We start from the raw sequence: 25,333 nt of genomic DNA, 5'->3' as shown, positions 1-25,333 counted from the left end.
GCAACACAACATGACAACAACATGGTAGCAACACAACATGACAACAACATGGTAGCAACACAACATGACAACAACATGGCAGCAACACAACATGACAACAACATGGTAGCAACACAACACTACATAAACAGAGACCTGAGACAACAACATAGCAAGGCAGCAACACATGACAACAAAGCATGGTAGCAACACAACATGACAACAACATGGTAGCAACACAACATGGCAACAACATGGTAGCAACACAACATGGCAACAACATGGTAGCAACACAACATGACAACAACATGGTAGCAACACAACATGACAACAACATGGTAGCAACACAACATGACAACAACATGGTAGCAACACAACATGACAACAACATGGTAGCAACACAACATGACAACACCATGGTAGCAACACAACATGGCAACAACATGGTAGCAACACAACATGGCAACAACATGGTAGCAACACAACATGACAACAACATGGTAGCAACACAACATGACAACAACATGGTAGCAACACAACATGACAACAACATGGTAGCAACACAACATGACAACAACATGGTAGCAACACAACATGACAACAACATGGTAGCAACACAACATGACAACAACATGGTAGCAACACAACATGGCAACAACATGGTAGCAGCACAACATGACAACAACATGGTAGCAACACAACATGACAACAACATGGTAGCAACACATGGTTGCAGCACAAAACATGGTAGAAACATTATTGGGCACAGACAACAGCACAAAGGTCAAGAAGGTAGAGACAACAATACATCACGCAAAGCAGCCACAACTGTCAGTAAGAGTGTCCATGATTGAGTCTTTGAATGAAGAGATTGAGATAACACTGCCCAGTTTCAGTGTTTGTTGCAGCTTGTTCTAGTCTGGGCAGTATGTGAATCCTGTTTCCATTGATCATCCTTGAGATGTTTCTACAACTTGATTGGAGACCACATGTGGTAAATTCAATTGATTGGACATGATTTGGAAAAGCACAAACCTGTCTATATAAGGTCCCACAGTTGACAGTGCATGTCAGCTCAAAAAGGGTGTTGAAGGAAATGTGCGTTGAGCTCCGAGACAGGATTGTGTCGAGGCACAGATCTGGGGAAGGGTACCAAAAATGTCTGCAGCATTGAAGGTCCCAAAGAACACAGTGGCCTCCATCATTCTTAAATGGAAAGTTTGGAACCACCAATAATCTTCCTAGAGCTGGCTGCACGGCCAAGCTGAGCAATCGGGGGAGAAGGGACTTGGTCCGGGAGGTGACCAAGAACCTGATGGTCACTCTGACAGAGCTCCAGAGTTCCTATGTGGAGATGGGAGAACCTTCCAGAAGGACAACCATCTCTGCAGCACTCCACCAATCAGGCCTTTGTGGTAGTGGCCAGATGGAAGCCATTCCTCAGTAAAAGGCATATAACAGCCCGCTTGGAGTTTGCCAAACGGCACCTAAAGGACTCTCAAACCATGAGAAACAAGACTCTCTGGTCTGATGAAACCAAGATTGAACTCTTTGGCCTGAATGCCAAGCGTCACGCCTGGAGGAAACCTGGCACCATTCCTACAGTGAAACATGGTGGTGGCAGCATCATGCTGTGGGGATGTTTTTCAGGGACTGGGAGTCAGGATAGAGGCGAAGATGAACGGAACTAAGTACAGAGAGATCCTTGATGAAAACCTGCTCCAGAGATCTCAGGTCCTCAGACTGGACAACAACCCAAAGCACACAGCCAAGAAAACGCAGGAGTGGCTTCGGGACAAGTCTCTGAATGTCATTGAGTGGCTCAGCCAGAGAATATTTTTTATATTTTATAACACTCACAAGCATTTCAGTACACTCACATTAACATCTGCTAACCATGTGTATGTGACAAATAACATTTGATTTGATCCCGAACGAACATCTCTGGAAAGACTTGAAAATAGCTGTGCAGCGACGCTCCCCATCCAACCTGACAGAGCTTGAGAAGATCTGCAGAGAAGAATGGGAGAAACTCCCCAAATACAGGTGTGCCAAGCTTGTAGTGTCATACCCAAGAAGAATCGAGGCTGTAATCGCTGACAAATGTGCTCCAACAAAGTACTGAGTAAAAGGTCTGAATACTTAAATGATATTTAAATTTGTATAAATTTGCCAAATATTCTAAAAACCTGTTTTTGCTTTGTCATTATGGGGTATTGTGATGTCATTATGGGGTATTGTGATGTCATTATGGGGTATTGCTTTGTCATTATGGGGTATTGTGATGTCATTATGGGGTATTACTTTGTCATTATGGGGTATTGTGATGTCATTATGGGGTATTATGATGTCATTATGGGGTATTGTGATGTCATTATGGGGTATTGTGATGTCATTATGGGGTATTGTGATGTCATTATGGGGTATTGTGATGTCATTATGGGGTATTGCTTTGTCATTATGGGGTATTGCTTTGTCATTATGGGGTATTGTGATGTCATTATGGGGTATTGTGATGTCATTATGGGGTATTGTGATGTCATTATGGGGTATTGCTTTGTCATTATGGGGTATTGTGATGTCATTATGGGGTATTATGATATCATTATGGGGTATTGTGATGTCATTATGGGGTATTATGATGTCATTATGGGGTATTGTGATGTCATTATGGGGTATTGTGATGTCATTATGGGGTATTACTTTGTCATTATGGGGTATTACTTTGTCATTATGGGGTATTGTGATGTCATTATGGGGTATTGTGATGTCATTATGGGGTATTGTGATGTCATTATGGGGTATTGTGATGTCATTATGGGGTATTGCGATGTCATTATGGGGTATTGCTTTGTCATTATGGGGTATTGTGATGTATTGTGATGTCATTATGGGGTATTGCTTTGTCATTGTGGGGTATTGTGTGTAGATTGATGAAGAAAAAAAAGCAATTTAATCAATTTTAGAATAAGGCTGTAACATAACAAAATGTGGAAAAAGTCAAGGGGTCTGAATACTTTCAGAATGCACTGTATAGTGGGCACTCCACCTGACTGGCTGGCAGCTCTGAAAACAAGGCCTCCTCATCCTCCTCTCCCTCTGACTCACCCCCCTCCACAGACCCAGTACTCACCTCCTCCTAAACCACCAGAATCTCTGTTTGTTACCCAGCTGTAACCCCCCACCCCCATCTTTCTCCATGGCCTATGCACCACCACTTGGCCCAGCTCTACTCTCCTCTCCCCCGGTATCCCCTCCAGTAGCCGGCCTCAGAGCAGAGCTAACCCCAGCCTCTGCCCCATGTGTCCCAGCCCCCGCTGCCTGCTGGTTGCGCTTGTCTGCACCATCTCCCCCGTCTCTGGACCTTGTGTGGTCACCATCTCCCCGTCTCTGGACCTTGTGTGGTCACCATCTCCCCGTCTCTGGACCTTGCGTGGTCACCATCTCCCCGTCTCTGGACCTTGCGTGGTCACCATCTCCCCGTATCTGGACCTTGTGTGGTCACCATCTCCCCGTCTCTGGACCTTGTCTGCACCATCTCCCCGTCTCTGGACCTTGTGTGGTCACCATCTCCCCGTCTCTGGACCTTGTGTGGTCACCATCTCCCCGTCTCTGGACCTTGTGTGGTCACCATCTCCCCGTCTCTGGACCTTGTGTGGTCACCATCTCCCCGTATCTGGACCTTGTGTGGTCACCATCTCCCGTCTCTGGACCTTGTCTGCACCATCTCCCGTCTCTGGACCTTGCGTGGTCACCATCTCCCCGTCTCTGGACCTTGCGTGGTCACCATCTCCCCGTCTCTGGACCTTGCGTGGTCACCATCTCCCCGTCTCTGGACCTTGCGTGGTCACCATCTCCCCGTCTCTGGACCTTGCGTGGTCACCATCTCCCCGTCTCTGGACCTTGCGTGGTCACCATCTCCCCGTCTCTGGACCTTGTGTGGTCACCATCTCCCCGTATCTGGACCTTGTGTGGTCACCATCTCCCCGTCTCTGGACCTTGCGTGGTCACCATCTCCCCGTCTCTGGACCTTGCGTGGTCACCATCTCCCCGTCTCTGGACCTTGCATGGTCACCATCTCCCCGTCTCTGGACCTTGCGTGGTCACCATCTCCCCGTCTCTGGACTTTGTAAACCTCTTGTCCCCACACTGAAAACACTGCGTACCACCCCCCCCCCCCCCCCCCCCCGAGTACCACCCCTCCCCCCCGGGTACCACCCCTCCCCCCCGAGTACCACCCCTCCCCCCCGAGTACCACCCCTCCCCCCCGAGTACCACCCCTCCCCCCCGAGTACCACCCCTCCCCCCCGAGTACCACCCCTCCCCCCGAGTACCACCCCTCCCCCCCGAGTACCACCCCTCCCCCCGAGTACCACCCCTCCCCCCCGAGTACCACCCCTCCCCCCCGAGTACCACCCCTCCCCCCCGAGTACCACCCCTCCCCCCGAGTACCACCCCTCCCCCCGAGTACCACCCCTCCCCCCGAGTACCACCCCTCCCCCTGCTTATCCTAGGGCTGTACATTTAGCTGCCGTTCTGCGTTGTTAAGAAACAAACACCTTTCTCCAAAAGGAGACAACATGTTTAATGGATTCCGCTTGGCACCCAGCCGAGAGCACATGAAAACCACTTGCAAACTTCCCAAAACTAACCAACTCCTTGAGAATCTGTCCGTAATAAACAGCCAGATTAGCCTCCGCTGCTCTTGTCAACGGGATGGAAAGAGGTGAAATCAACACCAACACACATCTCACTAAACTCCCAGTGACAACTAGGCAGTCAAGCACACTCCCTTTTCCCATGAACACATCCACCACCGTGTTCATTCTGGATGTAGTGGGTCTATGTTCCGCTCCCACCTGTTCACCAACCATGAGCAAAACATTTTGACACCATTCTCCCCGGAACGCACCCGAAGCCATTCCGAAGTGACAGTTATTCTTCCCTAATCGTCTGAGACGCCATCGCGGCCCCCACGCCTCCCAACCTCAAACAACCTACCCCTCCAGTCAGCACTGCCTTCCCTGCATCCTGTCCACGCCCTTAACAACCCCTGGATGTCCATGTAAAGGCTTTCCTGGAAACGTTCAACTGGACTCTATAGAACAGAGCTGTAGAAACAGCTTAGAGATCTGCAACTTACCATCTACAAGCTCCTCGAAGTCGTCAATGAAGAACTCTCTAAGTGACGGTCTCTTTGGTCTCTTCAGAGTGTTGAGAAGCTGCTGGATCTTAGAGGACACTCTGCTGTTCACTGGGACACCTAGAGTCAGGGGGAAGAGAGAAATTGAGACGACCAGACCCCACTGGATTCTCCAATTACATTGAATGAACTAGAGGACAATATACAAACCCTCTAACCCAAAAAGGTCTGTGGTGTTGATGGTATCCTCAATGAAATTATAAAATATACAGACAACAAATTCCAATTGGCTATACTAAAACTCTTTAACATCATCCTCAGCTCCGGCATCTTCCCCAATATTTGGAACCAAGGACTGATCTCCCCAATTCACAAAAGTGGAGACAAATTTGACCCCAATAACTACCGTGGAATATGCGTCAACAGTAACCTTGGGAAAATCCTCTGCATTATCATTAACAACAGACTTGTATATTTCCTCAGAGAAAACAATGTACTGACCAAATGTCAAATTGGCTTTTAACCAAATTACCGTACGACAGACCACGTATTCACCCTGCACACCCTAATTGGCAAACAAACAAACTAAAACAAAGTATTCATGCTTTGTTGACTTCAAAAAAGCCTTTGACTCAATTTGGCATGAGGGTCTGCGATACAAATTGATGGAAAGTGGTGTTGGGGGAAAAACATGATAATATAAAATCCATGTTCACAAACAACAAGTGTGCGGTTAAAATAGGCAAAAAACATATTTATTTTCACAGGGCCGTGGGGTGAGACAGGGATGCAGCTTGAGCCCCACCCTATTCAACATATATATCAACAACTTGGCGAGGGCACTAGAACAGTCTGCAGCACCCGGCCTCACAGTACTAGAATCTGAAGTCAAATGTCTACTGTTTGCTGATGATCTGGTGCTTCTGTCCCCAACCAAGGAGGGTCTACAGCAGCACCTAGATCTTCTGCACAGATTCTGTCAGACCTGGGCCCTGACAGTAAATCTCAGTAAGACAAAAATAATGGTGTTCCAAAAAAGGTCCAGTCACCAAGACCACGAATTCCATCTAGACACCGTTGCCCTAGAGCACACAAAAAACGATACATACCTTGGCCTAAACATCAGCGCCACAGGTAACTTCCACAAAGCTGTGAACGATCTGAGAGACAAGGCAAGGACCTTCTATGCGATCAAAAGGAAAATAAATTTTGACATACCAATTAGGATCTGGTTAAAAATACTTGAATCAGTTATAGAACCCATTGCCCTTTATGGTTGTGAGGTCTTGGGTCCGCTCACCAACCAAGAATACAACCCATATTTATGCTGATTTATTTTCCCCTTTATACTTTAACCATTTGTACATCGTTACAACACTGTATATATACATAATATGACATTTGTAATGTCTTTATTCTTTTGAAACTTCTGTGAGTGTAATGTTAACTGTTAATTTTTATTTCACTTTTGTATATTATCTACCTCACTTGCTTTGGCAATGTTAACATATGTTTCCCATGTCAATAAAGCCCCTTGAATTGAATTGAGAGAAACAGACAGAGAAAAGTCATGCAGAAGAACAGCTCCTTACATGTTATAACTTTCTGGTTAACAAGATTAAATTCGCGAAAAATATATATTTAATCAAATTGTACAACCGAATATCAGCTCATAAATTGAATTTTGAGAGAAAGAAAGAAAAGAGTAAAATAAAAACAGAGAGAGAGATAATCTCAACCAGCTTCTCCAGACCCCTCTAGTCCCTAATCTCAACCAGCTTCACCAGACCCCTCTAGTCCCTAACCTCAACCAGCTTCTCCAGACCCCTCTAGTCCCTAATCTCAACCAGCTTCACCAGACCCCTCTAGTCCCTAACCTCAACCAGCTTCTCCAGACCCCTCTAGTCCCTAACCTCAACCAGCTTCACCAGACCCCTCTAGTCCCTAACCTCAACCAGCTTCACCAGACCCCTCTAGTCCCTAACCTCAACCAGCTTCACCAGACCCCTCTAGTCCCTAACCTCAACCAGCTTCTCCAGACCCCTCTAGTCACTAACCTCAACCAGCTTCTCCAGACCCCTCTAGTCCCTAACCTCAACCAGCTTCTCCAGACCCCTCTAGTCCCTAACCTCAACCAGCTTCTCCAGACCCCTCTAGTCCCTAACCTCAACCAGCTTCTCCAGACCCCTCTAGTCCCTAACCTCAACCAGCTTCTCCAGACCCCTCTAGTCCCTAACCTCAACCAGCTTCACCAGACCCCTCTAGTCCCTAACCTCAACCAGCTTCACCAGACCCCTCTAGTCCCTAACCTCAACCAGCTTCTCCAGACCCCTCTAGTCCCTAACCTCAACCAGCTTCACCAGACCCCTCTAGTTCCTAACCTCAACCAGCTTCTCCAGACCCCTCTAGTCCCTAACCTCAACCAGCTTCTCCAGACCCCTCTAGTCCCTAACCTCAACCAGCTTCTCCAGACCCCTCTAGTCCCTAACCTCAACCAGCTTCACCAGACCCCTCTAGTCCCTAACCTCAACCAGCTTCTCCAGACCCCTCTAGTCCCTAACCTCAACCAGCTTCACCAGACCCCTCTAGTTCCTAACCTCAACCAGCTTCACCAGACCCCTCTAGTCCCTAACCTCAACCAGCTTCACCAGACCCCTCTAGTCCCTAACCTCAACCAGCTTCACCAGACCCCTCTAGTCCCTAACCTCAACCAGCTTCACCAGACCCCTCTAGTCCCTAACCTCAGACCTTCGTCTCCAGACCCCTCTAGTCCCTAGCCTCAAACCTTCGTCTCCAGACCCCTCTAGTCCCTAGCCTCAGACCTTCGTCTCCAGACCCCTCTAGTCCCTAGCCTCAGACCTTCGTCTCCAGACCCCTCTAGTCCCTAACCTCAGACCTTCGTCTCCAGACCCCTCTAGTCCCTAGCCTCAGACCTTCGTCTCCAGACCCCTCTAGTCCCTAACCTCAGACCTTCGTCTCCAGACCCCTCTAGTCCCTAACCTCAGACCTTCGTCTCCAGACCCCTCTAGTCCCTAGCCTCAGACCTTCGTCTCCAGACCCCTCTAGTCCCTAACCTCAGACCTTCGTCTCCAGACCCCTCTAGTCCCTAACCTCAGACCTTCGTCTCCAGACCCCTCTAGTACCTAACCTCAGACCTTCGTCTCCAGACCCCTCTAGTCCCTAACCTCAGACCTTCGTCTCCAGACCCCTCTAGTCCCTAGCCTCAGACCTTCGTCTCCAGACCCCTCTAGTCCCTAGCCTCAGACCTTCGTCTCCAGACACCTCTCATTTTCTCATCAAGCAGCTCAGAGCAACACTGGGCACAACGGGGTCAGACGTCAACACAGACCAATTAAAAAAACACCACGAAAGGTAATCTGTTGTTTACCCACATAGCTTCATCTTTCATTCAGCTTTCTCTTCAATAAAACATGTATCATTAAAGCAGCTCGCCCCTCTAATATACCAGCAGCAACATGGTGTTCAATACAACACGCCCCCTATCAGATAGACACCAGACAGAGAGCTGGTATAACAGGGTACACAGACACCAGCCACTGTAGCTGGTACAACAGGGCACCCAGACACTATAGCTGGTATAACAGGGCACACAGACACCAGCCACTGTAGCTGGTATAACAGGGTACACAGACACTATAGCTGGTATAACAGGGTACACAGACACTGTAGCTGGTATAACAGGGCACACAGACACCAGCCACTATAGCTGGTATAACAGGGTACACAGACACTATAGCTGGTACAACAGGGTACACAGACACTGTAGCTGGTACAACAGGGCACCCAGACACCAGCCACTGTAGCTGGTATAACAGGGCACACAGACACCAGCCACTGTAGCTGGTATAACAGGGTACACAGACACTGTAGCTGGTATAACAGGGTACACAGACACCAGCCACTGTAGCTGGTATAACAGGGTACACAGACACTATAGCTGGTATAACAGGGTACACAGACACTGTAGCTGGTACAACAGGGCACACAGACACCAGCCACTGTAGCTGGTATAACAGGGTACACAGACACTGTAGCTGGTATAACAGGGTACACAGACACTATAGCTGGTATAACAGGGTACACAGACACTATAGCTGGTATAACAGGGTACACAGACACTGTAGCTGGTACAACAGGGCACCCAGACACCAGCCACTGTAGCTGGTATAACAGGGCACACAGACACTGTAGCTGGTATAACAGGGTACACAGACACTGTAGCTGGTACAACAGGGCACCCAGACACCAGCCACTGTAGCTGGTATAACAGGGCACCCAGCCACTGTAGCTGGTATAACAGGGTACACAGACACCAGCCACTATAGCTGGTATAACAGGGCACCCAGACACTGTAGCTGGTATAACAGAGCACACAGACACCAGCCACTGTAGCTGGTATAACAGAGCACCCAGACACCAGCCACTGTAGCTGGTATAACAGAGCACCCAGACACTGTAGCTGGTATAACAGGGTACACAGACACCAGCCACTGTAGCTGGTATAACAGAGCACCCAGACACCAGCCACTGTAGTTGGTATAACAGAGCACCCAGACACCAGCCACTGTAGCTGGTATAACAGAGCACCCAGACACCAGCCACTGTAGCTGGTATAACAGAGCACCCAGACACCAGCCACTGTAGCTGGTATAACAGAGCACCCAGACACCAGCCACTGTAGCTGGTATAACAGGGCACACAGACACCAGCCACTGTAGCTGGTATAACAGGGTACACAGACACCAGCCACTGTAGCTGGTACAACAGGGCACCCAGACACCAGCCACTGTAGCTGGTATAACATGGCACACAGACACCAGCCACTGTAGCTGGTATAACAGGATACACAGACACCAGCCACTGTAGCTGGTATAACAGGATACACAGACACCAGACACTGTAGCTGGTATAACAGGGCACCCAGACACTGTAGCTGGTATAACAGAGCACCCAGACACTGTAGCTGGTATAACAGGGCACCCAGACACTGTAGCTGGTATAACAGAGCACCCAGACACTGTAGCTGGTATAACAGGGCACCCAGACACCAGCCACTGTAGCTGGTACAACAGGGTACACAGACACCAGCCACTGTAGCTGGTATAACAGAGCACCCAGACACCAGACACTGTAGCTGGTATAACAGGGTACACAGACACTATAGCTGGTATAACAGAGCACCCAGACACCAGACACTATAGCTGGTATAACAGGGTACACAGACACTATAGCTGGTATAACAGAGCACCCAGACACCAGCCACTATAGCTGGTATAACAGGACACCCAGCCACTGTAGCTGGTATAACAGGGTACACAGACACCAGCCACTATAGCTGGTATAACAGGGTACACAGACACTATAGCTGGTACAACAGGGTACACAGACACTATAGCTGGTACAACAGGGTACACAGACACTGTAGCTGGTACAACAGGGCACCCAGACACCAGCCACTGTAGCTGGTATAACAGGGCACACAGACACCAGCCACTGTAGCTGGTATAACAGGGTACACAGACACTGTAGCTGGTATAACAGGGTACACAGACACCAGCCACTGTAGCTGGTATAACAGGGTACACAGACACTATAGCTGGTATAACAGGGTACACAGACACTGTAGCTGGTACAACAGGGCACACAGACACCAGCCACTGTAGCTGGTATAACAGGGTACACAGACACTGTAGCTGGTATAACAGGGTACACAGACACTATAGCTGGTATAACAGGGTACACAGACACTGTAGCTGGTACAACAGGGCACCCAGACACCAGCCACTGTAGCTGGTATAACAGGGCACACAGACACTGTAGCTGGTATAACAGGGTACACAGACACTGTAGCTGGTACAACAGGGCACCCAGACACCAGCCACTGTAGCTGGTATAACAGGGCACACAGACACCAGCCACTGTAGCTGGTATAACAGGACACCCAGCCACTGTAGCTGGTATAACAGGGTACACAGACACCAGCCACTATAGCTGGTATAACAGGGCACCCAGACACTGTAGCTGGTATAACAGAGCACCCAGACACCAGCCACTGTAGCTGGTATAACAGAGCACCCAGACACTGTAGCTGGTATAACAGGGTACACAGACACCAGCCACTGTAGCTGGTATAACAGAGCACCCAGACACCAGCCACTGTAGCTGGTATAACAGAGCACCCAGACACCAGCCACTGTAGTTGGTATAACAGAGCACCCAGACACCAGCCACTGTAGCTGGTATAACAGGGTACACAGACACCAGCCACTGTAGCTGGTATAACAGGGTACACAGACACCAGCCACTGTAGCTGGTATAACAGGGTACACAGACACTGTAGCTGGTATAACAGAGCACCCAGACACCAGCCACTGTAGTTGGTATAACAGAGCACCCAGACACCAGCCACTGTAGTTGGTATAACAGAGCACCCAGACACCAGCCACTGTAGCTGGTATAACAGAGCACCCAGACACCAGCCACTGTAGCTGGTATAACAGAGCACCCAGACACCAGCCACTGTAGCTGGTATAACAGGGCACACAGACACCAGCCACTGTAGCTGGTATAACAGGGTACACAGACACCAGCCACTGTAGCTGGTACAACAGGGCACCCAGACACCAGCCACTGTAGCTGGTATAACATGGCACACAGACACCAGCCACTGTAGCTGGTATAACAGGATACACAGACACCAGCCACTGTAGCTGGTATAACAGGATACACAGACACCAGACACTGTAGCTGGTATAACAGGGCACCCAGACACTGTAGCTGGTATAACAGAGCACCCAGACACTGTAGCTGGTATAACAGGGCACCCAGACACCAGCCACTGTAGCTGGTATAACAGAGCACCCAGACACCAGCCACTGTAGCTGGTATAACAGAGCACCCAGACACCAGCCACTGTAGCTGGTATAACAGAGCACCCAGACACCAGCCACTGTAGCTGGTATAACAGGGCACACAGACACCAGCCACTGTAGCTGGTATAACAGGGCACACAGACACCAGCCACTGTAGCTGGTATAACAGGGCACCCAGACACCAGCCACTGTAGCTGGTATAACAGGGTACACAGACACCAGCCACTGTAGCTGGTATAACAGAGCACCCAGACACCAGCCACTGTAGCTGGTATAACAGGGCACACAGACACCAGCCACTGTAGCTGGTACAACAGGGTACACAGACACCAGCCACTGTAGCTGGTACAACAGGGTACACAGACACCAGCCACTGTAGCTGGTATAACAGAGCACCCAGACACCAGACACTGTAGCTGGTATAACAGGGTACACAGACACTATAGCTGGTATAACAGGGTACACAGACACTATAGCTGGTATAACAGAGCACCCAGACACCAGACACTATAGCTGGTATAACAGGGTACACAGACACTATAGCTGGTATAACAGGGCACCCAGACACCAGCCACTATAGCTGGTATAACAGGACACCCAGCCACTGTAGCTGGTATAACAGGGTACACAGACACCAGCCACTGTAGCTGGTATAACAGGGCACCCAGACACCAGCCACTGTAGCTGGTATAACAGGGTACACAGACACCAGCCACTATAGCTGGTATAACAGGGCACCCAGACACTGTAGCTGGTATAACAGGGTACACAGACACCAGCCACTATAGCTGGTATAACAGGGCACCCAGACACTGTAGCTGGTATAACAGGGTACACAGACACTATAGCTGGTACAACAGGGTACACAGACACTATAGCTGGTATAACAGAGCACCCAGACACCAGACACTATAGCTGGTATAACAGGGTACACAGACACTATAGCTGGTATAACAGGGTACACAGACACTATAGCTGGTATAACAGGGTACACAGACACTATAGCTGGTATAACAGGGTACACAGACACTGTAGCTGGTACAACAGGGCACCCAGACACCAGCCACTGTAGCTGGTATAACAGGGCACACAGACACTGTAGCTGGTATAACAGGGTACACAGACACCAGCCACTATAGCTGGTATAACAGGGTACACAGACACTGTAGCTGGTATAACAGGGTACACAGACACTGTAGCTGGTATAACAGGGTACACAGACACCAGCCACTGTAGCTGGTATAACAGGACACCCAGACACCAGCCACTATAGCTGGTATAACAGGGTACACAGACACCAGACACTGTAGCTGGTATAACAGGGTACACAGACACCAGCCACTGTAGCTGGTATAACAGGACACCCACAGGTGGTATGGATCTGCTGTGGTGGTGTGGATCTGCTGTGGTGGTATGGATCTGCTGTGGTGGTATGGATCTGCTGTGGTGGTGTGGATCTGCTGTGGTGGTGTGGATCTGCTGTGGATCTGCTGTGGTGGTGTGGATCTGCTGTGGTGGTGTGGATCTGCTGTGGTGGTGTGGATCTACTGTGGTGGTGTGGATCTGCTGTGGTGGTGTGGATCTGCTGTGGTGGTGTGGATCTGCTGTGGTGGTGTGGATCTGCTGTGGTGGTATGGATCTGCTGTGGTGTTGTGGATCTGCTGTGGTGTTGTGGATCTGCTGTGGTGGTATGGATCTGCTGTGGTGGTATGGATCTGCTGTGGATCTGCTGTGGTGGTATGGATCTGCTGTGGTGTTGTGGATCTGCTGTGGTGTTGTGGATCTGCTGTGGTGGTGTGGATCTGCTGTGGATCTGCTGTGGTGGTGTGGATCTGCTGTGGTGGTGTGGATCTGCTGTGGTGGTATGGATCTGCTGTGGTGGTGTGGATCTGCTGTGGTGGTGTGGATCTGCTGTGGTGGTGTGGATCTGCTGTGGATCTGCTGTGGTGTTGTGGATCTGCTGTGGATCTGCTGTGGTGGTATGGATCTGCTGTGGTGGTATGGATCTGCTGTGGTGGTGTGGATCTGCTGTGGTGGTATGGATCTGCTGTGGTGGTATGGATCTGCTGTGGTGGTGTGGATCTGCTGTGGTGGTGTGGATCTGCTGTGGTGTTGTGGATCTGCTGTGGTGGTATAGATCTGCTGTGGTGGTATGGTTCTGCTGTGGTGTTGTGGATCTGCTGTGGATCTGCTGTGGTGTTGTGGATCTGCTGTGGTGGTATGGATCTGCTGTGGTGGTATGGATCTGCTGTGGTGGTGTGGATCTGCTGTGGTGGTATGGATCTGCTGTGGTGGTGTGGATCTGCTGTGGATCTGCTGTGGTGGTGTGGATCTGCTGTGGTGGTATGGATCTGCTGTGGTGGTGTGGATCTGCTGTGGATCTGCTGTGGATCTGCTGTGGTGGTATGGATCTGCTGTGGTGGTATGGATCTGCTGTGGTGGTGTGGATCTGCTGTGGTGGTGTGGATCTGCTGTGGTGGTGTGGATCTGCTGTGGTGGTATGGATCTGCTGTGGATCTGCTGTGGTGGTGTGGATCTGCTGTGGTGCTGTGGATCTGCTGTGGTGGTGTGGATCTGCTGTGGTGGTGTGGATCTGCTGTGGTGTTGTGGATCTGCTGTGGATCTGCTGTGGTGGTATGGATCTGCTGTGGTGGTATGGATCTGCTGTGGATCTGCTGTGGTGGTATGGATCTGCTGTGGTGGTATGGATCTGCTGTGGATCTGCTGTGGTGGTGTGGATCTGCTGTGGTGGTATGGATCTGCTGTGGATCTGCTGTGGTGGTATGGATCTGCTGTGGTGGTGTGGATCTGCTGTGGTGGTGTGGATCTGCTGTGGTGGTGTGGATCTGCTGTGGTGGTGTGGATCTGCTGTGGATCTGCTGTGGTGGTGTGGATCTGCTGTGGTGGTGTGGATCTGCTGTGGTGGTGTGGATCTGCTGTGGTGGTATGGATCTGCTGTGGTGCTGTGGATCTGCTGTGGTGTTGTGGATCTGCTGTGGATCTGCTGTGGTGGTATGGATCTGCTGTGGATCTGCTGTGGTGGTATGGATCTGCTGTGGATCTGCTGTGGTGGTATGGATCTGCTGTGGTGTTGTGGATCTGCTGTGGTGGTATGGATCTGCTGTGGATCTGCTGTGGTGGTATGGATCTGCTGTGGATCTGCTGTGGTGTTGTGGATCTGCTGTGGTGGTGTGGATCTGCTGTGGTGGTGTGGATCTGCTGTGGTGTTGTGGATCTGCTGTGGTGGTATGGATCTGCTGTGGTGGTGTGGATCTGCTGTGGTGGTGTGGATCTGCTGTGGTGTTGTGGATCTGCTGTGGATCTGCTGTGGTGGTATGGATCTGCTGTGGATCTGCTGTGGTGGTATGGATCTGCTGTGGTGGTGTGGATCTGCTGTGGTGGTATGGATCTGCTGTGGTGCTGTGGATCTGCTGTGGTGGTGTGGATCTGCTGTGGTGTTGTGGATCTGCTGTGGTGCTGTGGATCTGCTGTGGTGTTGTGGATCTGCTGTGGTGCTGTGGATCTGCTGTGGTGGTGTGGATCTGCTGTGGTGGTATGGATCTGCTGTGGTGGTGTGGATCTGCTGTGGTGGTGTGGATCTGCTGTGGTGGTGTGGATCTGCTGTGGTGTTGTGGATCTGCTGTGGATCTGCTGTGGTGGTATGGATCTGCTGTGGATCTGCTGTGGTGGTATGGATCTGCTGTGGTGGTGTGGATCTGCTGTGGTGGTATGGATCTGCTGTGGTGGTGTGGATCTGCTGTGGTGTTGTGGATCTGCTGTGGTGGTGTGGATCTGCTGTGGTGGTATAGATCTGCTGTGGTGGTGTGGATCTGCTGTGGTGGTGTGGATCTGCTGTGGTGTTGTGGATCTGCTGTGGATCTGCTGTGGTGGTATGGATCTGCTGTGGATCTGCTGTGGTGGTGTGGATCTGCTGTGGTGTTATGGATCTGCTGTGGTGGTATGGATCTGCTGTGGTGGTATGGATCTGCTGTGGTGGTGTGGATCTGCTGTGGTGTTATGGATCTGCTGTGGTGGTATGGATCTGCTGTGGTGCTGTGGATCTGCTGTGGATCTGCTGTGGTGCTGTGGATCTGCTGTGGATCTGCTGTGGATCTGCTGTGGATCTGCTGTGGATCTGCTGTGGATCTGCTGTGGATCTGCTGTGGATCTGCTGTGGTGGTATGGATCTGCTGTGGTGTTGTGGAATCAGGAACCGTACGTTGTGGAATCAGAAAATAACCAGCCCATCAGTCAGACAGATAGCAGGCCATCAGCTGTCTCCGGGGACAGTCACCGTTCATCTGTCACCCCTCTAAATGACCTCTATCTCAACTCAGGAGCTGACCCTTACCCATCCCAGCACACTATTGTAAATCAACTGCAGGTACATTCCTTGTTTCATATGAAAATCCTTTCTCTCCACTAGTGAATGAAGTCATATGTAACATGAGTAGAGTGAAGCAGAGGATGCTGTTACTGCTGAGTGGATAGATCGGTCTTTTACTGAGCTCTCATTGACAGAGATGTTGCCATGGCTACCCGGGTTGACAGTGGGACTCACCATCGGCGGTTTCCATGACGCTGGAGTGGTTGTACCCCCTGGGGACCACCTTCACCGACGCCACCGGGGGTCTGTCTCTGTCCGCATGCAGCGAGTGTTCCAATAGGCCAGTCACGTCCGGGGGGGCGGAGTGGTTATCTGTGTGGAGGTCAGAAGTCAAAGGCTGCTGGGACTAGTTAGGGTCAAACACCTTCAAGTGATTTAATTCTAAGGCCTATTATGGGATTACATTCAGTCATGCAACACCTTAATGCGCTCCTAAACACTATAGACCTGACAGGACCTGCTGAGAACCTAATATTTAGAACCGCACAGTCAAATCTATCATCTCTCTCAAAGGTATTATTGAGTGTTGATAGATGGCGTCTAACATCTTCATGGTGAGGAACGGCAATAACTGAAGCCAGTGTTCTAGACTAGATGGAACAGGATTAACTGAAGCCAGTGTTCTAGACTCGATGGAACAGGATTAACTGAAGCCAGTGTTCTAGACTAGATGGAACAGGATTAACTGAAGCCAGTGTTCTAGACTAGATGGAACAGGATTAACTGAAGCCAGTGTTCTAGACTCGATGGAACAGGATTAACTGAAGCCAGTGTTCTAGACTCGATGGAACAGGATTACCTGAAGCCAGTGTTCTAGACTCGATGGAACAGGATTACCTGAAGCCAGTGTTCTATACTCGATGGAACAGGATTAACTGACGCCAGTGTTCTAAACTCGATGGAACAGGATTAACTGACGCCAGTGTTCTAAACTCGATGGAACAGGATTAACTGACGCCAGTGTTCTAGACTAGATGGAACAGGATTAACTGACGCCAGTGTTCTAGACTAGATGGAACAGGATTAACTGACGCCAGTGTTCTAGACTAGATGGAACAGGATTAACTGACGCCAGTGTTCTAGACTAGATGGAACAGGATTAACTGAAGCCAGTGTTCTAGACTAGATGGAACAGGATTAACTGAAGCCAGTGTTCTAGACTCGATGGAACAGGATTAACTGAAGCCAGTGTTCTAGACTCGATGGAACATGATTAACTGAAGCCAGTGTTCTAGACTCGATGGAACAGGATTAACTGAAGCCAGTGTTCTAGACTCGATGGAACAGGATTACCTGAAGCCAGTGTTCTAGACTCGATGGAACAGGATTAAATGAAGCCAGTGTTCTATACTCGGTGGAACAGGATTAACTGAAGCCAGTGTTCTATACTAGATGGAACAGGATTAACTGAAGCCAGTGTTCTAAACTCGATGGAACAGGATTAACTGAAGCCAGTGTTCTAGACTAGATGGAACAGGATTAACTGAAGCCAGTGTTCTAGACTAGATGGAACAGGATTAACTGAAGCCAGTGTTCTAGACTAGATGGAACAGGATTAACTGAAGCCAGTGTTCTAGACTAGATGGAACAGGATTAACTGAAGCCAGTGTTCTATACTCGGTGGAACAGGATTAACTGAAGCCAGTGTTCTAAACTCGATGGAAAAGGATTAACTGACGCCAGTGTTCTAGACTCGATGGAACAGGATTAACTGAAGCCAGTGTTCTAGACTCGATGGAACAGGATTAACTGAAGCCAGTGTTCTAAACTCGATGGAACAGGATTAACTGAAGCCAGTGTTCTAAACTCGATGGAACAGGATTAACTGAAGCCAGTGTTCTAGACTAGATGGAACAGGATTAACTGAAGCCAGTGTTCTAAACTCGATGGAACAGGATTAACTGAAGCCAGTGTTCTAGACTAGATGGAACAGGATTAACTGAAGCCAGTGTTCTAAACTCGATGGAACAGGATTAACTGAAGCCAGTGTTCTAGACTAGATGGAACAGGATTACTGAAGCCAGTGTTCTAGACTAGATGGAACAGGATTAACTGAAGCCAATGTTCTAAACTCGATGGAACAGGATTAACTGAAGCCAGTGTTCTAGACTAGATGGAACAGGATTAACTGAAGCCAGTGTTCTAAACTCGATGGAACAGGATTAACTGAAGCCAGTGTTCTAGACTAGATGGAACAGGATTAACTGAAGCCAGTGTTCTAAACTTGATGGAACAGGATTATATTGACGCCAGTGTTCTATACTCGATGGAACAGGATTAACTGAAGCCAGTGTTCTATACTCGATGGAACAGGATTAACTGAAGCCAGTGTTCTAGACTCGATGGAACAGGATTAACTGAAGCCAGTGTTCTAAACTCGATGGTCATATCTGGCCATTTATTTTAAGGATTACCTCATTGGCAAAGTGGGCAACTTTAGAAATTTGTAAAGTTAGTGTGGGAGAGGTGTACAAATGATTGTTATCTATCAATAAATGACAAACCTCCTGGCATTGACAACTTAGATGGAAAGCTACTGAGGATGGTAGCTGACTATAGTCACTCCTATCTGTCATATATTTAATCTGAGCCTAGAGGAAAGTATTTGTCCTCAGGTCAAGGGTGGTAAAGCAGTCTTTACTGGTTCTAACAGCAGACCTATCAGCTTGCTGCCAGCTCTTAGAAAACTGTTGGGGAAAAATGTAGTTTGACCAAATAAAATGCTATTTCTCTAAACAAATGAACAGACTTTCAGCATGCTTATAGAGAAGGACACTCAACATGTACTGCACCGACACAAATGACTGATGATTGGTTGAAAGAAATTGATAAGATTGTAGGAGCTGTACTGTTAGATTTCAGTGCAGCCTTTGATATTATTGACCATAACCAGTTGTTGAGAAAACGTATGTGTTATGGCTCTTCAACCGCTGCCATATCATGGATTCATAAATAAAAATGGATTGAGATACCTAATAGAACAGAGGGTTTTCTACAATTTTAGCTTCTCTAATGTTAAACATGTGAAATGTGGTGTACCGCAGGGACGCTCTTTAGGCCCTCTACTCTTTTCTATTTTTACCAATTACCTGCCATTAAACAAAGCATGTGTGTCCATGTATGCTGAGGATTCAACCATATACGCATCAGCAACCACAGCTAATGAAGTCACTGAAAACCTTAAAGAGTTGCAGTCTGTTGGAATGGGTGGCCAGTAATAAACTGGTCCTGAACATCTATGCAGTCTGTTGGAATGGGTGGCCAGTAATAAACTGGTCCTGAACATCTATGCAGTCTGTTGGAATGGGTGGCCAGTAATAAACTGGTCCTGAACATCTCTAAAACTAAGAGCAGTGCATTGGTACAAATCAATCCTTAAGTTCTAGACCTCAGCTGAATCCGTTCAACAAGTTGAGACTAAATTACTTGGCGTTTCCTTAGATGAGCCTTTCTTAAAGTTTTGGTCGCGGACCTGTTAATGGTGGGTCACGACATGTCTGAGTAAATGTATAATTATTTCATTCATTAGTGGAATTGAATTGGCCAAGCGCAACTGCGCTCTCAGTTCAGTGCACGCTCTGCTTAGCAGCTGTGTCTGTGCTCTGCTTAGCAGCTGTGTCTGTGCTCTGCTTAGCAGCTGTGTCTGTGCTCTGCTTAGCAGCTGTGTCTGTGCTCTGCTTAGCAGCTGTGTCTGTGCTCTGCTTAGCAGCTGTGTCTGTGCTCAGTTTGGCAGCTGTGTCTGTGCTCTGCTTAGCAGCTGTGTCTGTGCTCAGTTTGGCAGCTGTGTCTGTGCTCTGCTTAGCAGCTGTGTCTGTGCTCTGCTTAGCAGCTGTGTCTGTGCTCTGCTTAGCAGCTGTGTCTGTGCTCAGTTTGGCAGCTGTGTCTGTGCTCAGTTTGGCAGCTGTGTGTGTGCTCAGTTTGGCAGCTGTGTCTGTGCTCAGTTTGGCAGCTGTGTCTGTGCTCAGTTTGGCAGCTGTGTGTGTGCTCAGTTTGGCAGCTGTGTCTGTGCTCAGTTTGGCAGCTGTGTGTGTGCTCAGTTTGGCAGCTGTGTCTGTGCTCAGTTTGGCAGCTGTGTCTGTGCTCAGTTTGGCAGCTGTGTCTGTGCTCAGTTTGGCAGCTGTGTCTGTGCTCAGTTTGGCAGCTGTGTCTGTGCTCAGTTTGGCAGCTGTGTGTGTGCTCAGTTTGGCAGCTGTGTCTGTGCTCAGTTTGGCAGCTGTGTCTGTGCTCAGTTTGGCAGCTGTGTGTGTGCTCAGTTTGGCAGCTGTGTCTGTGCTCAGTTTGGCAGCTGTGTCTGTGCTCAGTTTGGCAGCTGTGTCTGTGCTCAGTTTGGCAGCTGTGTCTGTGCTCTGCTTAGCAGCTGTGTCTGTGCTCTGCTTAGCAGCTGTGTCTGTGCTCTGCTTAGCAGCTGTGTCTGTGCTCAGTTTGGCAGCTGTGTCTGTGCTCAGTTTGGCAGCTGTGTCTGTGATCTGCTTAGCAGCTGTGTCTGTGCTCTGCTTAGCAGCTGTGTCTGTGCTCTGCTTTGCAGCTGTGTCTGTGCTCTGCTTAGGAGCTGTGTCTGTGCTCAGTTTGGCAGCTGCGCGAGTGGGAGATGCCCGTGTGCTTTGCGGTTTACCAGATATTTTTTAGCCATTTTTATTGAAGATCACTCCGCGACCCACACGCTGCAGCACTGCTGTTCACCAGCAGATGATGCCCTGTCAGCCACTGACTTGTCATTCCCACTCGCCATCACTCACAGCTGTCAGCAAATGGACACAAACTAGCCACAAGTTCTGACTGAGCTCATACAGCGATCAGTTTCTCTCTCTTGGTTTCATACAAACTTTGAGAATTAACGAGGAGCGCCCACAATGTGTTTTGTGCAGGGAAGTGTTCAACTGTTCTGCCTGCGATAATGGAACCCTGACCTGTTCACCGGACGTGCTACCTGACCCAGACCTGCTGTTTTCAACTCTCTAGAGACAGCAGGAGCGGTATAGATACTCTGAATGATCGGCTATGAAAAGCCAACTGACATTTACTCCTGAGGTGCTGACCTGTTGCACCCTCTACAACCACTGTGATTATTATTATTTGACCCTGCTGGTCATTTATGAACATTTGAACATCTTGGCCATGTTCTGTTATAATCTCCACCCGGCACAGCCAGAAGAGGACTGGCCACCCCTCATAGCCTGGTTCCTCTCTAGGTTTCTTCCTAGGTTCTGGCCTTTCTAGTGAGTTTTTCCTAGACACAGCGCTTCTACACCTGCATTGCTTGCTGTTTGGGGTTTTAAGCTGGGTTTCTAGACAGCTCTTTGTGATATCAGCTGATGTAAGAAGGGCTTTATAAATACATTTGATTGATTGATATTAGTGTTTAGTAATCAGTCTATCAAAACGAACAAATTAAAACGACATATCCTGACCAAAGATCCACACCATGACGGTAAACCCAGGAACTTCTTTCAGGAAACGAGTAAGTCAGTTAGCAAGGCATTGTTGTCATTTTATAACAGGTTATGATGACACTGTAAGCAGAAATAATGGAGTACCGTCACTCATAGTAGTCGATGTGAGTTTCCTTCAAACAATCCCCTTAGCTAGCTGACTAGCTATTCGCTGTGTAACTAACATTAGCCAAAGCAAGCTAGCTAGCTACTGATAGTGCAACCCCCAGTAACAGTACAGATTAAAAATCATCAGGCCGACCGTACATCCTACTGTAGAAATGATCAGGCCGACCGTACATCCTACTGTAGAAATGATCAGGCCGACCGTACATCCTACTGTAGAAATGATCAGGCCGACCGTACATCCTACTGTAGAAATGATCAGGCCGACCGTACATCCTACTGTAGAAATGACCTTGGCCCTCCTCTAGATACAGGACTAGGTCACCTTGGCCCTCCTCTAGATACAGGACTAGGTCACCTTGGCCCTCCTCTAGATACAGGACTAGGTCACCTTGGCCCTCCTCTAGATACAGGACTAGGTCACCTTGGCCCTCCTCTAGATACAGGACTAGGTCACCTTGGCCCTCCTCTAGATACAGGAATAGGTCACCTTGGCCCTCCTCTAGATACAGGAATAGGTCACCTTGGCCCTCCTCTGAATACAGGAATAGGTCACCTTGGCCCTCCTCTGAATACAGGAATAGGTCACCTTGGCCCTCCTCTGAATACAGGAATAGGTCACCTTGGCCCTCCTCTGAATACAGGAATAGGTCACCTTGGCCCTCCTCTGAATACAGGAATAGGTCACCTTGGCCCTCCTCTGAATACAGGAATAGGTCACCTTGGCCCTCCTCTGAATACAGGAATAGGTCACCTTGGCCCTCCTCTGAATACAGGAATAGGTCACCTTGGCCCTCCTCTGAATACAGGAATAGGTCACCTTGGCCCTCCTCTGAATACAGGAATAGGTCACCTTGGCCCTCCTCTGAATACAAGAATAGGTCACCTTGGCCCTCCTCTGAATACAGGAATAGGTCACCTTGGCCCTCCTCTGAATACAGGAATAGGTCACCTTGGCCCTCCTCTGAATACAGGAATAGGTCACCTTGGCCCTCCTCTGAATACAGGAATAGGTCACCTTGGCCCTCCTCTGAATACAGGAATAGGTCACCTTGGCCCTCCTCTGAATACAGGAATAGGTCACCTTGGCCCTCCTCTGAATACAGGAATAGGTCACCTTGGCCCTCCTCTGAATACAGGAATAGGTCACCTTGGCCCTCCTCTGAATACAGGACTAGGTCACCTTGGCCCTCCTCTAGATACAGGAATAGGTCACCTTGGCCCTCCTCTAGATACAGGAATAGGTCACCTTGGCCCTCCTCTAGATACAGGACTAGGTCACCTTGGCCCTCCTCTAGATACAGGACTAGGTCACCTTGGCCCTCATCTAGATACAGGACTAGGTCACCTTGGCCCTCCTCTAGATACAGGACTAGGTCACCTTGGCCCTCCTCTAGATACAGGACTAGGTCACCTTGGCCCTCCTCTAGATACAGGACTAGGTCACCTTGGCTCTCCTCTAGATACAGGACTAGGTCACCTTGGCCCTCCTCTAGATACAGGACTAGGTCACCTTGGCCCTCCTCTAGATACAGGACTAGGTCACCTTGGCCCTCCTCTAGATACAGGAATAGGTCACCTTGGCCCTCCTCTAGATACAGGACTAGGTTACCTTGGCTCTCCTCTAGATACAGGACTAGGTCACCTTGGCCCTCCTCTAGATACAGGACTAGGTCACCTTGGCCCTCCTCTAGATACAGGACTAGGTCACCTTGGCCCTCCTCTAGATACAGGACTAGGTCACCTTGGCCCTCTAGATACAGGACTAGGTCACCTTGGCCCTCCTCTAGATACAGGACTAGGTCACCTTGGCCCTCCTCTAGATACAGGACTAGGTCACCTTGGCCCTCCTCTGAATACAGGACTAGGTCACCTTGGCCCTCCTCTGAATACAGGACTAGGTCACCTTGGCCCTCCTCTGAATACAGGACTAGGTCACCTTGGCCCTCCTCTAGATACAGGACTAGGTCACCTTGGCCCTCCTCTGAATACAGGACTAGGTCACCTTGGCCCTCCTCTGAATACAGGAATAGGTCACCTTGGCCCTCCTCTGAATACAGGAATAGGTCAACTTGGCCCTCCTCTGAATACAGGAATAGGTCAACTTGGCCCTCCTCTGAATACAGGAATAGGTCACCTTGGCCCTCCTCTGAATACAGGAATAGGTCACCTTGGCCCTCCTCTAGATACAGGAATAGGTCACCTTGGTCCTCCTCTGAATACAGGAATAGGTCACCTTGGCCCTCCTCTAGATACAGGAATAGGTCACCTTGGCTCTAATCTAGATACAGGAATAGGTCACCTTGGCCCTCCTCTGAATACAGGAATAGGTCACCTTGGCCCTCCTCTGAATACAGGAATAGGTCACCTTGGCTCTACTCTAGATACAGGAATAGGTCACCTTGGCCCTCCTCTAGATACAGGACTAGGTCACCTTGGCCCTCCTCTAGATACAGGACTAGGTCACCTTGGCCCTCCTCTAGATACAGGACTAGGTCACCTTTTCCCTCCTCTAGATACAGGAATAGGTCACCTTGGCCCTCCTCTAGATACAGGAATAGGTCACCTTGGCACTCCTCTAGATACAGGACTAGGTCACCTTGGCCCTCCTCTAGATACAGGACTAGGTCACCTTGGCCCTCCTCTAGATACAGGAATAGGTCACCTTGGCCCTCCTCTAGATACAGGACTAGGTCACCTTGGCTCTCCTCTAGATACAGGACTAGGTCACCTTGGCCCTCCTCTAGATACAGGACTAGGTCACCTTGGCCCTCCTCTAGATACAGGACTAGGTCACCTTGGCCCTCCTCTAGATACAGGACTAGGTCACCTTGGCCCTCCTCTAGATACAGGACTAGGTCACCTTGGCCCTCCTCTAGATACAGGACTAGGTCACCTTGGCCCTCCTCTAGATACAGGACTAGGTCACCTTGGCCCTCCTCTAGATACAGGACTAGGTCACCTTGGCCCTCCTCTAGATACAGGACTAGGTCACCTTGGCCCTCCTCTAGATACAGGACTAGGTCACCTTGGCCCTCCTCTAGATACAGGACTAGGTCACCTTGGCCCTCCTCTAGATACAGGACTAGGTCACCTTGGCCCTCCTCTAGATACAGGACTAGGTCACCTTGGCCCTCCTCTAGATACAGGACTAGGTCACCTTGGCCCTCCTCTAGATACAGGACTAGGTCACCTTGGCCCTCCTCTAGATACAGGACTAGGTCACCTTGGCCCTCCTCTAGATACAGGACTAGGTCACCTTGGCCCTCCTCTAGATACAGGACTAGGTCACCTTGGCCCTCCTCTAGATACAGGACTAGGTCACCTTGGCCCTCCTCTAGATACAGGACTAGGTCACCTTGGCCCTCCTCTAGAT

General features: G+C 49.4%; 1 protein-coding gene across 2 annotated transcripts in view; it reads right to left on the bottom strand.

Moving 5' to 3' along the window:
- dip2a (disco-interacting protein 2 homolog A) overlaps nucleotides 1-25,333 on the bottom strand; it is a 341,096-nt gene that overhangs the window by 179,807 nt on the left and 135,956 nt on the right. The window contains exons 6-7 of one of the 2 annotated variants that reach the window (XM_055871968.1): nucleotides 16,577-16,714; nucleotides 5,123-5,242 (exon numbers count right to left, since the gene is read on the bottom strand). In XM_055871968.1, the coding sequence (XP_055727943.1) occupies nucleotides 5,123-5,242; nucleotides 16,577-16,714 (258 nt within the window). The remainder of the gene's footprint in view (nucleotides 1-5,122; nucleotides 5,243-16,576; nucleotides 16,715-25,333) is intronic. The other variant, XM_055871967.1, reaches the window with a different exon arrangement.

The sequence above is a fragment of the Salvelinus fontinalis genome, chromosome 19 (genome assembly GCF_029448725.1).
Source record: "Salvelinus fontinalis isolate EN_2023a chromosome 19, ASM2944872v1, whole genome shotgun sequence".
Classification (NCBI taxonomy): Eukaryota; Metazoa; Chordata; class Actinopteri; order Salmoniformes; family Salmonidae; genus Salvelinus; species Salvelinus fontinalis.
This window is presented reverse-complemented; position numbering and strand designations above follow the sequence as displayed.